The 16,528-nt window shown below is 48.4% G+C and overlaps 1 protein-coding gene across 1 annotated transcript; it reads right to left on the reverse strand.

Annotated features, from left to right (window-relative positions):
• Positions 1-4,845: 4,845 nt before the first annotated feature.
• Positions 4,846-5,934, reverse strand: LOC8040942 (collagen alpha-2(V) chain-like). Its single transcript, XM_002399794.5, has one exon. It carries the CDS (start codon positions 5,911-5,913, stop codon positions 4,846-4,848), a length of 1,068 nt encoding a protein of 355 aa, XP_002399837.5. The 5' UTR covers positions 5,914-5,934.
• Between the last annotated feature and the right edge of the window lie 10,594 nt (positions 5,935-16,528).

Consider the following 16,528-nt stretch of genomic DNA (forward strand, 5'->3'; position numbering starts at 1 on the left):
ACACATCGCTACTCATATTAGCTCGAAAAGAACAAACCTCTTTATCTGACAGAGCTACCGACGGCGCACTTTCAGCTGTATATAAATTGTTGTATATTTTACTGGTGTACAATGTTCTGATTTTATACTTGCGGCTTCAATAATATACAGAATGGGAGATTACTAATTTCTGAGGAATTAGTAATCATGCCCAATTAACTTCAAGAATATTACAAAACGAGGATAAATTTTTAATGAAGTGACGAATGCGAATTGTGTTAAATTGACACGTTTGACACAGAATACTCTAAGTTAAAAAAGAAAATCGGCGAGTTTTTCTCCGCATCCGATCAAAGGCCGGTGAGCTTTTCTCCGCATATGCCGGTTTTGCGGTGAGCTTATCTCCGGTGAGCTTATCTCCGGTGGGCTTATCTCCGGTGAGCTTATCTCCGGTGAGCTTTTCTCCGGTGAGCTTTTCTCCGCCGCCCGGTATGGGCGACGAACAAATATCAGAACGTTTCAACCTGCAAATGGTAAAAAATAGAGGGGAGGCAAAACGAGAATGTGTGACGGTTACGTTTATGTCCTAAATGCCTTCTATTGGCGTGGCGACGGCAAAACAATGTTTTCGCCCATACTGGGAGTGACGACAATTCAAGATGGCGGCGCCCTTGCGAAAAAGGTCTATACACTTTTCCAAGAAACACTCAACCCCAGGGGTAGCAAACCGCTTTCGAGCCCATTCACTGGGTTTGAGGCTAGACCAGGGGTGGACAGGCTGACCAGGCATAAGAGCCGCAAACAAAACCACTAAACTTCCAAGAGCCGCGGGGGGGGGGGGGGGGGGGGGGCAAACTTTTGTCCAGAGCAATAACCAAAACTCGAACTACTTTCAATCTATCCGAGTCAGAAGCTGTACAACTGTACGTAAGGTAGCAGTAGCACAAGACTAAGAAACAGCAACCTGTCTTTCGATTTAAAACGCGTTCCATTTCTCTTTTTGGGGAAGTGCTGGTGTGACCAGGAGAGAAATGTGTTAGTGTGAGTGTGTGTGTGTGTGTGGGGGGGGGGGTGGGTAGGGGAGGTAGCCGCGAGCCGCACTTTAACGCGCGAAAAGCCGCATGCGGCTCGCGAGCCGCAGCTTGGCCACCCCTGGGCTAGACTCTCACCGGCGTCCCTGTTAACCCTAACCGAGTGGACTGTGATTTCGATAGGCGCAGTTTCAAACACTGCTGGCGTTTAAATTCTCGTCTTTCCCCGCTGTATTCTGTGTTTTATGGTGCATCTATTTTCCCGAGGTCATTGAGAAAGCATTGTACCACATTTGAAAAAAAAAAAAAAAGCAATAAAAACCTATAAACTTTTTTTGTTAGGTACGCGCGCGACAGAACGAATGCGACTAAAATGTATAGTTCGTTTTTTTTTTGTTTTTGTTTTTTTTGCGATAAGTTTTGTTGGCGCCGCGCGATTCGCCCCATGTCAAACGACAGAGCGCTTAGCTGTCGAAAATAAATTGCAACAGAAGATAGCCGAAAGGCATGCATTTTTCACGCTCACAAATAACGTGTTTACCGATGGACAGGACACAGACACACAATTTAGCGAGTGTTAACATTCGAACAATATATTGTACGTACCGCACAATGCAGCGTTATCTGAAAAAGAATTTATTTAACAAACATCTCAAATAACACATTCACAGTCGACGACAGTCACATCTTGACGATCGGACGGAATCCAAGAGGACTTCGTTTTGGGGAGAGCTTCCTTTTTTCACAACAGCACCCAGACAAAGGAACGAACGCAACTGACCCGTTTCCAACCCCAACCCGGACAACTATTTTTAAAGATGACTGAGGATTCTACGCGGATTATCTCTGGGAGGTTGGAGAGCAATATTCTCAAAATCGCGTCGAGGGCCGTTCGACGTCCTAGCTGTGTTTGGAGATTTGTGTTTGTCCTTTGTCCCTCTTGTTCCCTTTCTCCAGGGATTATATTCCTCGTCCTTCACCCTCTTCGTTTCCCGTGAATGTCCAGCAGAAAAGCTTGAGCGGCAGGCACTTACCAGCCTTATTTCTCACAATGGAAGATAACACAGAAAGGGTAAGCAGCTGGCATAAAAAAAAATAAGTGGAAACTTTCAAGAGGGGCTTGAAAACGTCGAATGCAAAACCGCAAATACGTAGGTCGAGAATCGCGCTGAGCGGGTCTTCGCAGTCCAAGACTGGCAGAAAATTTCCAGCTGATAGAGGGCGCGAGAGTCACACCAGCCACGTCGGCATCATCATCTTGGATAGCGCGTTTTTTGGTATTCACTGGCAGCCATAGCTGTGTGCGCGAATTCTGAGCGCGTGCTGATGGCCAGCTTCCAGTTATTTTGCAACGTGCATCCCGCACCATCGAGAGTGCCGGTCTTAGCAGCCTATTGATGTGAGCTCGTTCTGAGCATGCGCTTTAAACAGCACCCACAAATATGGCATCTAGTAAATACTTCCTATAGGCTACACGAATAACAACCGAAAGCGCAGTATTTTATGAAGTTTAATCCTCCTACGCGTAGTTGCGTTTGACTGCGTTCCGTCGAGAAACGAAAACGAGTCGCCGGCACGTCCGTGCTTCGTATGAAGCGTGGAATCCAATTCAAGTAGTAGTTTGGCACGCGACATAAGCAGGGATGTCCTGGTTCTCGCAGCCGCAACGCAGTCAAACAGTCTCTGACGCAACTGTGGGCAGGGCCGGGGAGCGAAAGCATGCTTCAAAGGTTCCGGTAGTGCGGTACGTTCACACACTTGCTTTTCGTCCGAGTGAGATTGCAACGGCTCGCGACGTACGGGTTGCTACGACAACATCTGCGTCGGCTCCAACAATACGGGGTTATGCGGCTAATGCGGCTGCAATGTCTTCATACTCCATCGCTTTCCGAACGACCAAAACCTGCGATGGCAGTGGGTCGGTTGCGTCCGTACACAAGCAGAAAAGACTTCCCGGACGCCATCCTCTCGAGTGTGCTCGGAACATTTCTTGGATAGAGCGCGCAGCGAACTTACCGTTCAGTGCAAATTTATTGTGAGAATCGCTGTTTGAGCGTACAACTTTTTGTAACTTAATTTATGTCGATGCTGATATCTTGCAATGACGACATTGACTCGATTTTATAATTTGCAACGTTTAGAAGGCTCATTTTCGCCGCCGGGTGTGGCTACAAATTGTTGAAAAGCTAGTTCTATCGGATTTCTTTAATCGCGATCGGAAAGCCATGAAAGTGTGTTGACCGTTACAAGTTACCAACCCGAGCTGGGTTCTTCCTTTTTTTCAATTAGTGCATAACGTACTGAAAAGAAAACGTAAATTTATAATGCTGAGACATGCTCACGCATCGATTTCGAACCATTGAATCATTGATCCTCTCGCTCCGGTAATGGGCCCATCTCGACTTCGCTATTTTGAGTTCTAGACAAAGGACTCACTGATCGTCACGGGATCCTCAAGTAAATATTTTATAAACATCTGCTAGCCGGAAGGAGCTGCCTTCGGTCTCTTCCCGCAATGCTCTCATTTCGCGCATCCTCTTTTACATTATATTTCATTGATGTGAACGACACAAAACATATTCTCCGTGTACTGCATCTAGAACGAAAAAAAAAAAAAAAAAACGAAGGTAAATTCAACCGCTGTAAACTGATACAATATTCTGGGTACTCACCTCCGATTTCTATCGGTGACATGTTCACTGCCGTTCTTCTCGGCATCGCCGCACTGGCCGACGCCATAATGAGGGGCAAAGAAACATTCCCAAATGAGCTAAAAAACGCCATCTGCGGCGCACAAGAACACAAAACGCGCCCTAAGTAGGATACCCAGCACTTTGGAGCCCCACAATTGTCACACTCAACGCGAGAGCGGCAACCCGAAGCCCCCGAAGAGCACTTTGGCTAACGTTTTAACCACTCAGAATGACTGCGGAATGACCTGGCGCTCACTAGATGGCGCTACGTTATTCAAAATGGCGCTACCCACGATAAAACAACCACTCTCTGACGTCATGCCATTGCGGCGGCGCTGTGGTCGGCACTGCGCATGCGTAGATGCTTCGCCTCGCGCGAATCTGGTCTGTGCGCATGCGCAGTGCCCACCCGTGGTGTGGGCAGACGCGGGATTGTTTGTAAACAGTGTGTGGGTCGATAGAGGGGCGTTAGGCATTCCCCCTTCCTCCTCTCCCTCATCCTCTGCCAAACACTCTTCCACCTGTTGTTGTTGTTAGATTTTTTTTTTTGCACTTCTTTTTTATCATGACCGTTTATGCACGATATTAAACGGCGCTCTTCAAAGGACGTTGACCATTAAGAGATGAGTGCAGCGGCTCGTCTCAGCCCTGCTTGTCCAACACTTTGAAATGCATTATTCGAAGCTTTGGTTAGAAACCTCAAATATATTTGTAAACAATTTACTAACCAGCAGATCAAGCTTTTGCCGCAAACATATAATCTCTGCAAGCTGTCGCGCGATCTTAGGGTTCGTCAATGTCTACACTTGCTCCTCGGCTTATTGACGCCCTTATTGAAGCTGGAATGTAATATTTATTAATATTTGAATTTGTGTAGAAAAGGCGGACGCTGATAAACAAGCCGGACTTAAAAAAAAGAGAAAAAGAACTATTTTGGAAACATACGATTTGTACCGCGTAAAGTGAAGATTTACGAGACCAGCGCGCGAATTCCGGCATCAACCCCACCACATCCACGAGGCGTTTCAGTTCCGATATCCGGCTACTTGCATCACTGCGCGCTCTCAATCTTAGTTCTGTTCTGATGAATAGCATTGCAGGTCGTTTAAATGCCCTAGACTTGCCGAATTTTGGCCTGCTCATTAGTTGCTCTCCGCGTCTTTCGGTGGCTGATCCGGAGTCCGCTTCCCAACACCTTCGGAACTCTGCGACGGTCCCCAAGTGTCGTACTCCTGCTCTCTTCTCGCCTGCCGGGTCTCCGCACCATCTGCTTGGGGAGTGAAGCCGAGGTTGCTGTTCCTCGAAGCCGCGCTAGTGCTGCCGTCCTCTGTGAAGCCCACCAGCTGTCCGAGGCTGATGGAGTCCCCCAGAATCTTCGTCTCTTGCTCCGTGGACTCTCCCTTAAATTCGATCGCCTCTCGTCGCTGCTCGCGTGCTTCGTCCGGCTTCTGTGCCTCCCATGTCAGTTGTCCCAAGGGACCGTCCGGTGGCGGCTGTGCCACGGGACCATCGGGTGTCAAGTGTCCCAAGGAACCTGTCGAGTAGCCCAAGGGTCCCTCAGGTGTCGGGTGCCCCAGAGGACCATCTGGTGTAGGCTGCCCCGAGGGACCCTTCGGTGTCAGATGTCTCCCTAGACGCTCAAGGAGAATGAGCTTAGGATCCGTCACCCGATCTTCGGACATCGCGAACCTCGGCGGCCGATCGGGATACCACGGAGACGGGAAAGTGACGCTCCCGCGAGTGCTGCTGGAATTAGGATCCCTGGTGGCGTTGTAGACATCCGTGTCTTCCATCTCGCGGTCCATGCCGTAGCTTTGCGGTCGGAACGGCGTGTCAATGCCCTGCTCCGGATTGTAGTGTCCCGGTGGCTTGTGGTGGCCGCGGTCCTTGGCCACAAGCAGCCGTAGCCGGTCCTCGAGGTCCTTGACGCCGACTGGAGGCCGGGGACCGGGCGGGTTCGCGTCACTGGAGGCGGGCGTCGGGGAGGGCAGCGTGTCCGCACTCTGGGTACGCCGGGCCGACGATGGGGGGAGAGAGCCGCTAGAGAGCGCCGTCCGCAGTTCGCGGGTGACCAGGCCGATCTCGTTGCCCCAGCCGCTCACGTCGTCGATGAACATGCGGACGTTGGACCGAATGCTCTCCTCTGTCTCCCTGAGGTTTTCGCTGTACCGGACCAGGAACTCGTACGTACGGTCGTGACAGCCCATCATGCTTCGGGCCACCGCCGAGGTGTCCTTTAAATACAAAGTGTGCATCAGGCATTCGTCTCAAGGCTTTAGACCGCTTACGACCGAAGTGCGTTAAAACTTCTTGCGATCTCTTACGACTAAAAAGCTCACTGGCGCCATCTACCGGGTAGCCGTGAAACGCTCGTGATTTCCGTATATTCCCTACTTTATTTTGCTCATCATCCATTCTTTATTGGCTTAAAAAAATAATTTCTACGATGTTTTAAACGACGATTTCTAATTAACAGTAGACACATTCAATGTCTCAAATACTGCAAAACCTACGCTCTCGTGAAATACAGTTCCAGGGCCACCTCATAGACGGCGCCAGCGTGCCAGTGCGTTCTCTCATTGTAAGAGATCACAAGGACACGGTCGTAAGCAAACGCAAGTGTGCGAACCAACCATCGACGTAATGAGCTAACTTGAAACGTTTTAAAGTCGCTGAAAACTTCAGAAACGCAGGGCGCGACAAATCCTGAGCGTCTTATCATCGCTCAGTAGCCACCGTAGAACGATTAAAGGGATACTTCAACGAAATTTGAAATATTCCCGTCGTGTTCAAAAATAGGTTGAATATTATCCGCAATATCCGTAAATGACAATCGCACGTTTGTAGTTTGAGCCTGGTGGCTGTATTTATCGTTATAAACGGCCCACTCTGGCAAGCGCTCGGAGAAGGCCCATCGGAGACCACGTGACATCCAACGCAATCGTGACGTAGGTCGTCTCAAGACGAGCAAAGCTACGGCGAGGCTGACGTCGAGAGGATGGCCTAGTCGTTCCAGCCACCGAAGCGGCTGCTTTTGTACGAATTTTGAGTGACGGGTTAATCTTATATAATCTTGTAGGGGGACAATAGCGACTTCTGTGACACACAAAATGCATTCTCGGGAAGAGGGGAGTTCCTCCTGCCCCTCTTCTCTCGTCGCGGCCGGAGGCGAGACAACCTCCGTCACTAGCTGCCAAGGTTGCTAGACGGGCATTACAAGCGAGGCGTTAGCGACATCCACCAGGTGCTCTTTGCTAATCGTTTAATTCGTTTCAAAATTCCTTTCTGTGACTTTTTTAACAAGATATTGGTATGTTCGATTTGATGGTGCTTTTTTGAACACATATAGACCAAAAAATGAGCGCCGAAATTTCGTTGTAGTATCCCTTTAAACAACGTCCTGCCTTTCTTTTTCTTAAGGCTGCTTGGAGACGGTAAAATAAAAGATGAGATCATTTCGTCGCTAGAACCCAATTGGATAGTAACATATATTTACGCTCAATTAGTTTCGTAAACAACGCGCGAGTTTCGTAGAAAAATTCGATTTAGTCGCGAGACCGGATCGACTCCGCTCGTCCGGGAAGGCCGCCATGTTTGAAGGGTTGGTGGCAGGAGCCCATACAGGAACTGAAGCGTACACTGCTCACGTCTGTCCTAGTGGCGCGATGCGAACGAGCCGGCGCAACTCGACCGTTATTCTCTTGCACGCTCTTGTTGAAGACTCGGCTCTGTCGGCGTCTCAAGCTTCTGCTTCGTTGTTTCCTTTCAGCGGTTTTCAGCAAGCAGTTTCGAAACGATTACGTCTATGTACTGCATCGCCCGATCGCAGTAGGGACGAGAGTGGTTGTTATGGAAACATGTAGGAAGCTGGCCCTTTTTGACTTCAGCCCGCTATTCGACCAGTTCCAGCGACGACGACGAGACCGTCGCGGACCCAACCGCGACGCTCTCACCGTTGACACACAAGACGCGGCCAGTGTTGCCACAGCTCCCCAGAAAAGAGTAGTAGATTTCAGCTTGAAAAATCAGAAAAAAACTCAGTAAATTTCTAAATTTCGGTAGTCTTTTTTTTTTCTTTCTATTAGCTTGTGTATGTTGTACGGATATTGCATTGATTATTTGCACAGCACATGTAAAAAAAATGCCACAAAAAAGGAGCAGAGAAAAAAAGTAGAAACTGTATGGAAAGCGGATTTCCCAAGACGTCTTCCTACAATATCCGGACGTCAGCTGCCGCGCGACTATTACAGGATTACCAGAAATTGTTTAGTCTTTATCGCTTAGTGGTCTGCTCAGTAAAGTAGTTTCACAATTCCTGTTCTTTGAGTGTAAATTTTGTTGCCGGAATTTTTTTTCGAAGTCCCCATATTCCAAGGTGTTTTAAAGGAAAGGGCCCTCCAATGATTTTTTGACTGGTCGAAAACTTGCGCTGAGATAGACCTCAGGCAAGGTAGTAACACGGAAAAAAAATCGTGGTGGCAAACTTGGCGTTATTTCAGAAGTTATAAGCCAGTTAAAATTGTTCAAACCGCGATGGATACGGCACGGCATGAAAGGTGCGAAGCGAGGTGTGCCCTCTCAGATGGCCGACCGTGCCGTCGCTCTGTAGTGACTCTAGATTTGACAAGCCTTCCTCCCCTTTTCCCATCTTGTGCATCAATCCACGAGCGTTTGGTTTAACTATCCCCTGCATTGTGTTGTCACCTTTGCGCCTACACCTACCTCGCTGGCACACGCACACACACACACACACACACACACACACACACACACACACACACACACACACACACACACACACACACACACACACACACACACACACGCACGCACGCGCACGCACGCACACACGCACGCACGCACGCACACACACACACACACACACACACACACACACACACACACACACACACACACACACACACACACACGGGAGACCCGCCGAAGTACGCCTAAATTCGTACACGGCGGGTCTCGTGGGCATGCCTTGGAGCAAATAGTAGTAGTTTTGGACCACGTGTAGGAAAAAAGGAGAAAAATCAATAGATAATTTGTGGCATTATCACTAAATCAGCAGAATTCTGAGAAAATCAGTAGATGTACTGATAAATCAGTAGGAGTGACAACACTGTACGCGGCCGCAAAACCGTAGAGTTATTATAATGTACGCTAGAGGTTCAAGTGGCGCTGGTGTGCTGACGCAAATTGAAGCAGACAGCAACCAGTCAAAAATTTACTTCCGGTAATGCATTTCTATGGGAAAAAGTGAGTGCATTTTCTCCCTGCGCTTGATTATAAGAGCAAATATCACGAATAATTCGTACGTACAAGGTAGCTTGGAACATCTCTCAGTCAGGACAAAAAAATAATTGGTCAGTTACGGCTTTTTTCTTTCAAATTAATCGCATTAGAAACTGTGCTAAAACGGCTTCGTAGGTGTATTTATGTGTACAGTCGGACATTGTTAGCGCGAACACGACGTCGGCGCTTTTTAGCATGAGGGATATACGCGCCAAACGAATGAAGGACATCTGGAAATTAAGGGAGACGGCAAGAGCTCCGCAGTAACACTGGATCAGTAACTACCCGTGCATTTGCACGATCGAAATAAATTGAAGGCCACGTAATCTATTGCGATTTTAAATAAGTTAGTACCGCTTTGTTCTTTCTGCTCTGAGCGAAGATGTTTGTTCTACGTTAAAAATATCACCCGCACGCTCGAAATCTTTGAGATCAAGTGCCCGATAAAAGCTGCCCGGCAGAGAAAACAATAGGAAGAGACAACTTTCATAGCCCACAGACTTTATTCTCTACGTTTTGAAATTTTTTATCCGCTCATGCACGAAGGGGTCCTTTTCCTATAGTGACAGGACTAGCATATTAACACTATATAAGCGTCCCCGGAACGCTGGCGAGCTTTGAATATTTTCTATATTCCTTTCGATTGTAATTTTGCTGCAAATCGTCGCTTGTTTTCAAGCCAAACACACGTTTAAGACCCAAACACACGTTTGGGACTGAAATGTAGCGAAGTCAAACATCGCTCACTGATAAAGAAAAATGCGCTAACTAAAGCAATTACACTTTTACAGTGTTAATCAAGGTACATACTATTCGAAGCGACCGAAACAACCAAAGCGATAAACGCTAGAAGCTCAGGTAGCTCTAGTGTGCTGTTGCATTTTGAAGCAGACAACAAGCAGTCAGAAATTGACTTCCGGTAATGCATATATCTATGGGAAAAAGCGAGTGCATTTTCTCTTTCCGCTCGATTATAGAAGCAAATATCACGAATAATGTGTACGTACTAGGCACATTGGAACATTTCTCAGTCACGCAGACGAAATAATTGGTCAGTTACAGCATTTTTATTTGAAATTCGTGGCATGAAAAACGGTGTTAAAACCGCTTCGTACGTGTATTTATGTGCACTGTCGGACACTGCTAGCGCGAACACGGCGTCGACAATTTCCAGCATGGGGGATGTACGTGCCAAATGAACGAAGGACATATGGAAAACCAAGAGAGACGGCAAGAACTACGCAGTTACACTGGATAAGTAACACCTTGTGCACGCAGACGGTCAAAATAAATTGAAAGCCACGTAATATAGTCAGATATGCAATAAATAAGTACTGCTTTATTCTTTCTGCTTATTAATATCTGCGAAGATGCTTGTTCTTGGTTCAAATCATCACTCGCACGCTCCAAATATTTTCAAACAGGGGGAGCCAGAGAGCAGGTGCTCGATAAAAACTGCCAGACATAGGAAATAATAAAAAGACGCACCTTTCATAGCTCACGTGCTTTATTTTTTGCGATCGAATGCTTCTTTAACCGATCGTAAAGATGCACGACGGGTCATTTTCATCCAATGACAGTACCAATGACAGTACCATCAATATATAAGCATAATCGAAATGCTAGCAAACCTTGAACATACTCTACATTCCTTTCGATCGTTAATTTGCTTAGAATCGTCGCTTTTTTTCACATACCTTCCTTGAAACAGAGGTTTGGGCCTGATATTTTAGAGCGGAAGTTTAACATCAATCAGTGGTAAATAAAAATGCTGTAACTAAAGCAGTTACACTTTCACAATACCAATAAAGTTAGATACTATCCGGTACAACCGAAATGACAAAAGTTATTCACGTTATTTTCCGGCGAAGAGACAAAATTCACGCGCGTTTTCCCACAGGAATACACAGGGAGGCTGGAAATGTAGACTGCATGCTGTCTGCTTCAATTTACAACCGGAAGTCCCGCAGACACTATAGTCGGTTACAAGTCAAGAAGGTAGGAGAAGCTCCTCCCACAAGCGTGATGCGCCCGTTTCAAATCTCTCCGCAGTCGAAAGAAGAGTTCACTGGAAACGCTCCTTGTACCGCTTCAATGGATTCCCACTTGTCTCCGATCCCACTTTTTAAGAAAGCGACCTTTGTATTCATCGTAGGGGGAACCGAGCCCCTGAAAGCAGCCTTTATATCCATCGGAGGGGGAAGCCAGTCCCCGAAAGTCGTATTTGTTTCCATCGGAGGGGGAAAACTCTAATCTCCCTCTCGTGGCTTGGATACGGAGATGGCGGAGGGATATATGATTCCCTTTGAGGGGCATTTTCCGCTACCCAACCGACTATAGCGCCAGCTGAGCCTCTAGCGTTTATTGTAATAACTTTATGCAAAATGCACGCGCGTTTTTCCATAGGAATGCACAGGAGCACCGCCAAAGAAGACTGGTTGCTGTCTACTTCAATTTGCGTCACGGACGTCGCATAGACACTGGCGCCAGTTAAACTTCTAGCGCGCATTGTAACAACTCTATGCGCAAAACAGTTCGCACAGGAAACCGACGTGTCCGACGGGCCCACTGATCTCAGTGAGAATTGCTGGATCGCGCTTCCCCGCTTGTTCGCTGCAGGTTCGGTAAAGCCACCGGACGGCCATCTTGCTCGGAGACGATTTGCGGTTTTGCTAGCCTTTTGCTGCGGTTTGCCAGCAGGTTTGCCGAAAGCGGCTCTTCGTTGAGTCCTGGTTTATCCAGCGCACAAAGGGGAACGTGAATCGTTCTTCGGGCTCCCTGCCCAGCAGCTGTCTCGGGACTGCGCGACGTGAGCAAAGCCCCCTACATCCGTATGTGCACTTAGACGACACTGTGTTCTTTTCTTTTCGTCACTCACCCGTGAGCAAGGGACCGAACTGGTCCCGAAACGTCGGGTAAATGTTTATTAAATTTTTGGTTAGAGTCTCTATTTTTCGCTTCAGCAGGCTATAGACACGTTTTATTCAAAAGTTATTCGAAAGTTTGCTCGTTTTAGGTTTCTGGAGCCCCCATGGAGCCCCATGTATTCAAAAACTCCGTCGGCCGCCATTTTCCCATTGAACTTTTCAGAAAGTCACTTATAACTTTTGAATAAGCTATCGGATCGGGCTGAAACTTTGGCAACTGGTAGCGACCTTTAGCGCTACCTTTGGGCGGAAAATGGGCGTTCGGCGATGCCTAGTTTATTTTCGCGGCAAAAAATACCGTGTAAATTTTTTTTGTGACACCCCGTATATATATATATATATATATATATATATATATATATATATATATATATATATATGTATGTATGACCTAAAGACATCTACGATCGACACACATTCTGAACATCGGTGCGGCGTCAATTCTTGGTCGGTATCCAAGCGTGCGAAGGCACAAATATGCAGCACTCGGCGTGCCAAGGAAGCTTTGATCACGCCGCGAGACCGGCGACACTTGCCTTCGTCGAGTTGTACCTTTAGATACGGCTTCACACACATTGCACTCGCAATACACATCGACATGGCGTCGATTCTTGATCGGTATCAAAGCTTGCGAAGGCACAGAGACGCAGTATTTCGGCGAGCCATGATCCCGCCGCGAGACCGGCGAAACTTGCTTTCGACGAGTTGTGGCTTTTCCTGCTGCACTGCGCTTTCGCAAAAATTTCCAAGTGTTCACAGCGGCAAGTTGGCGGTTACACAGATTCTTAAAAAACTTCTTCGTTGAATGACGACGAACGAGTAGAAAACGTGTCTACATCACGCTGGAAAAAAAAAAAAAAACGAAACGCTAGCAAAACTCAGGGACGAATCCAAGGGGAGAGGGGGTGGGGGGCGCCGCCCCCCCCCCCCCCCCCCCCCGCGCGCCCCCCAAAACTGGGTTCTGGATCCGCCCTGGCAAAACCGGAAATCGTCTATGAGCAAGATGGCCGTCCGGTGGCTTCACTTGCGGGAGCGGGAAGCGCGATCCAGCAATTGTTATTGGGATCAGTGGACGGGCTCGAGTCATCGCGGGAGACCATATTGCCGCGGGCGCAGCTGACCAGGTAGGCAGCGCGCCCGTGGCATAACGGTTATCGCGCTTGTCTTCCACGCAGAAGGCCAGGGTTCGTTTCCTGGCCGCGTCTACGCATTTTTGTTGACGCTGTGATGTTCTGGTAAATTCGAGAATCGTCTTACTCATTCGAGGTTAGAATGTTCTCCGAACCTTCTACGCCGAATGTTCCAGAAGCATACGCGTGTACAAAAAAGGCTCCGGGTTGCAAGCCGCAGTCAGTTTCGCCTCAGCGTTCGACTCTGCTGTCACGCCGACTTCGACGCCCGAGACGCTCTGTTTTCTTCTGTTCCCTTTTTATTTTTGGGTACAAGTTCGCCTCATTAAATGTTTAGTTTCTCCAGTTACTATCGCCTCATCAATTGTCATCCGTGACATTTTGGTGGAGGTGCTGGGTAGACTATCTCCGGCTGAACGCAGTAACAAAAAAGGACGTCTATCCACTGCCCCACATTGACAACATCCTGGATTGGCTGCACCACACCCGTTACTTTTCGTCGATGGACTTAAAGATCGGGTATTGGCAGATCGAGGTCGACAAACGAGACCGCGAGAGGACGGCCTTCGTCACGCCGGAGGGACTGTGTGAATTTAAAGTAGTGCCGTTTGGACTGTGCACAGCGCCGGCAAACTTCCAGCGCGTTAAGCGCGACCCAAACCAACGCTTCTTTTTGCGCCTGTAGGTCGTGCGCGCCCCGGATGTGACGTATTTCGTGACGTCGCGCCGCTTCTTCGCCCCTTCCGGGCGCGCACAAAAAAGTTGGATAATTTCAACTTCTTCTGAACGCGCACAAAAACGCGCTGTGACGTAGAAGGGCGCTTTATGGACACCGTCCTTTCCGGCTTGAAATGGCAAAGCTGTCTCGTGCACCTCGACGACGTTGTGGTGTTCGCAAGCGAATTCGACGAGCACCTGAGACGACTGCGATCCGTGCTACGGACTATCAAGACTGCTGGGCTGACACTCAAGCTTTCCAAGTGTCGGTTCGCCTATGGTGAGCTGAAATTCTTAGGACACGTTGTGAGCGCTCAGGGTGTAAGCCCTGATCCTGCAAAGACGTCCGCTGTCGCCGAATTCCCGAAACCATCAGACAAGAAGGTCGTCCGAAGGTTCCTTGGGCTGTACGCCTACTACAGACGTTTCGTTCGTGACTTTGCACAAATTTCTGCACCGCTGACGTATCTGACGAAGGACGACGTGCAGTTCCAGTGGGGAAAGGAGCAAGGACAAGCGTTCGACGAACTCAAGCGAAGGCTTCAGCCGCCCCCTATCGTCGGGCATTTTGATCAGTCTGCGGAGAGAGAAATCCACACGGACGCCAGCAATACTGGTCGCGGTGCAGTATTCGGTCAGCGACAAGAAGGAGCAGAGAGAGTAATCGCTTACGCAAACCGGGCGCTGTCCAAGGCAGAACAAAGTTATTCAACGACCGACAAGGAATGTCTTGCAGTTGTCTGGGCGATAATCAAATTCCGTCCGTACTTGTAAGGGATCCCGTTCTGCGTGTTCACAGACCACCACGCCCTCTGCTGGCTCGCCAACCACAAGGATCCGTCAGGACGCCTCGCCCGCTGGAGCCTTCGACTGCAAAAATTCGACGTAACCATTGTGCATAAATACGGCCACATGAGGGCACTGCAACGCGACGACATGGAGCTTCGCTGCGTAATACGACCACCTCGAAGGTCGAGGAGGTTCTGTCCCACGGGTCTTTTCTCGGCGGGTCTTTTCTCGGGACCTACCGAGCTTTGTCCTGCAGCGAGGCGTGCTCTTCAGAAACATTTTCGGAACTAGCAAAACTCCCTGGCTACTGGTTGTCTTTGCCAGTCTCCGAGAAGGAATCTTTTAAGCGTGCCACGACGACCCGACGGCTGGACATCTCGGCTACATCAGGACCCTTGCCCGGGTTAGTGACAAGTACTACTGGCCAAAACTCTTGAAGACTGTTTATCTGTACACACGGTCATGTCACGACTGCCAACGGCGTAAGAAGCCTCGGACGAGACCTGTGGGGTTCCTGCAACCGATATCGGCCCCTACTACGCCCTTCGAGCAAATTGGAATGGATTTGCTTGGGCCCTCCCCGCCATTGACGTCGGGGAACCGCTGGATAATCGTTGCCACGGATTACCTTACCCGGTACAGGAATTACCTTACCCGGTACAGGAATTACCTTACCCGGTACACGTTCTTTTATTATTTAAATGAATAAAGCTCATTTAAATAATAAAAAAACAACAGCGAAAAAAAAAAAAAAAAGAAACGCTCGGGAGATGCGCGAAGAGCAGACGAATTTGCACGCCGTGCATATCTTATCACCAGCTCCGTTGTATATTTTAAGAGTTCCAAGGAAATCGCGCTACGGTTTGGAGAGTCGCAGATACGTTGGAGTCGGGCTTAATGGCACGTGCCTCGTATACAATCTTGGCATGTGGGTTTCCTCATTATGCGGTCCAGCGACTGTGGGACTGGGTATGGTTCTGGCCTGCCGATAAGATTCCCGGCTCGTGGTCTAAGGTCGCGGTCACCGCTTTTTTTTAATTATTATTTTGTTCGAGTCTAGCGTTGGGATAAACAGACTGCCCTTCTGGCAGAAGAGGGTATACATCTTTCGGGCGCTTATCACCGAAAACCGCGCAGAGTCCCTGGCTCGTGAATGCATTCAGAGCCTCTGATCTTTTGCAGAATAGAGCTACTGGGCATGCTCATAAGACGTTCTTCGGCCTGGTAGACGAACATGGCAAAGCGCATAAGGCGATCGCTGGGCTGACAGGACGGCGGAAGCTGGGGTGTTGGCGCGCGGCCGCTCAGAGCAGATAGAGCGAAACCTCGCACTGGAGAACCCAGGGATCCTGGGTTCGATTGGGATCTTGCAAAACGGAGGCGGGCCTATAGCAACGTAGTGCCGTGCAGAACATCTGGGGAAGCGCTTTTGCCGCAGCCTCGGCCTCAATTTGCCGTCCTCATTTCACGACATTCCGTCACAGCGAAATACATTGCTTGCTTTTTGAAACATGTGAACACGTGATTTTCCTTAATTTAAATCATGATATTGTAGTTGTTGCCTGCAAATACAAATAAAATGCTGGGCATGGTTTCTTTTTTTTTTTTTTTCCCAACGAGGTATAGTTAGTGCAAATGCAAACAAAACTACGAAGGCACACACAAGAAAATACAGGTCACTTAAGGCTGTTTATGTAAAGGAATGCGAAAGCATTCCCTACACGCAGCGCATTGCTATAAGCAGCGCGCCCCGCTGTCCTCCGCAGAGTCTGGCCAGGCGGCGCCAGATGGCTGAAAGCAGAGCGTATACGTGATTCAGTAGTGCACGTAAAGAGGGACGGGGAATTTTCAGTGTTGGACTAAATACTCGATAAAAGTATTTAAGTTACTAAATACCTGCTTCATAAAGTATTTAAAATATTACTCAAGTTACTTTCACTGTAAAGTATTTTGAGCAGAGT

The sequence above is a fragment of the Ixodes scapularis genome, unplaced genomic scaffold (genome assembly GCF_016920785.2).
Source record: "Ixodes scapularis isolate PalLabHiFi unplaced genomic scaffold, ASM1692078v2 PGA_scaffold5__190_contigs__length_132052651, whole genome shotgun sequence".
In the NCBI taxonomy this organism is placed as follows: domain Eukaryota; kingdom Metazoa; phylum Arthropoda; class Arachnida; order Ixodida; family Ixodidae; genus Ixodes; species Ixodes scapularis.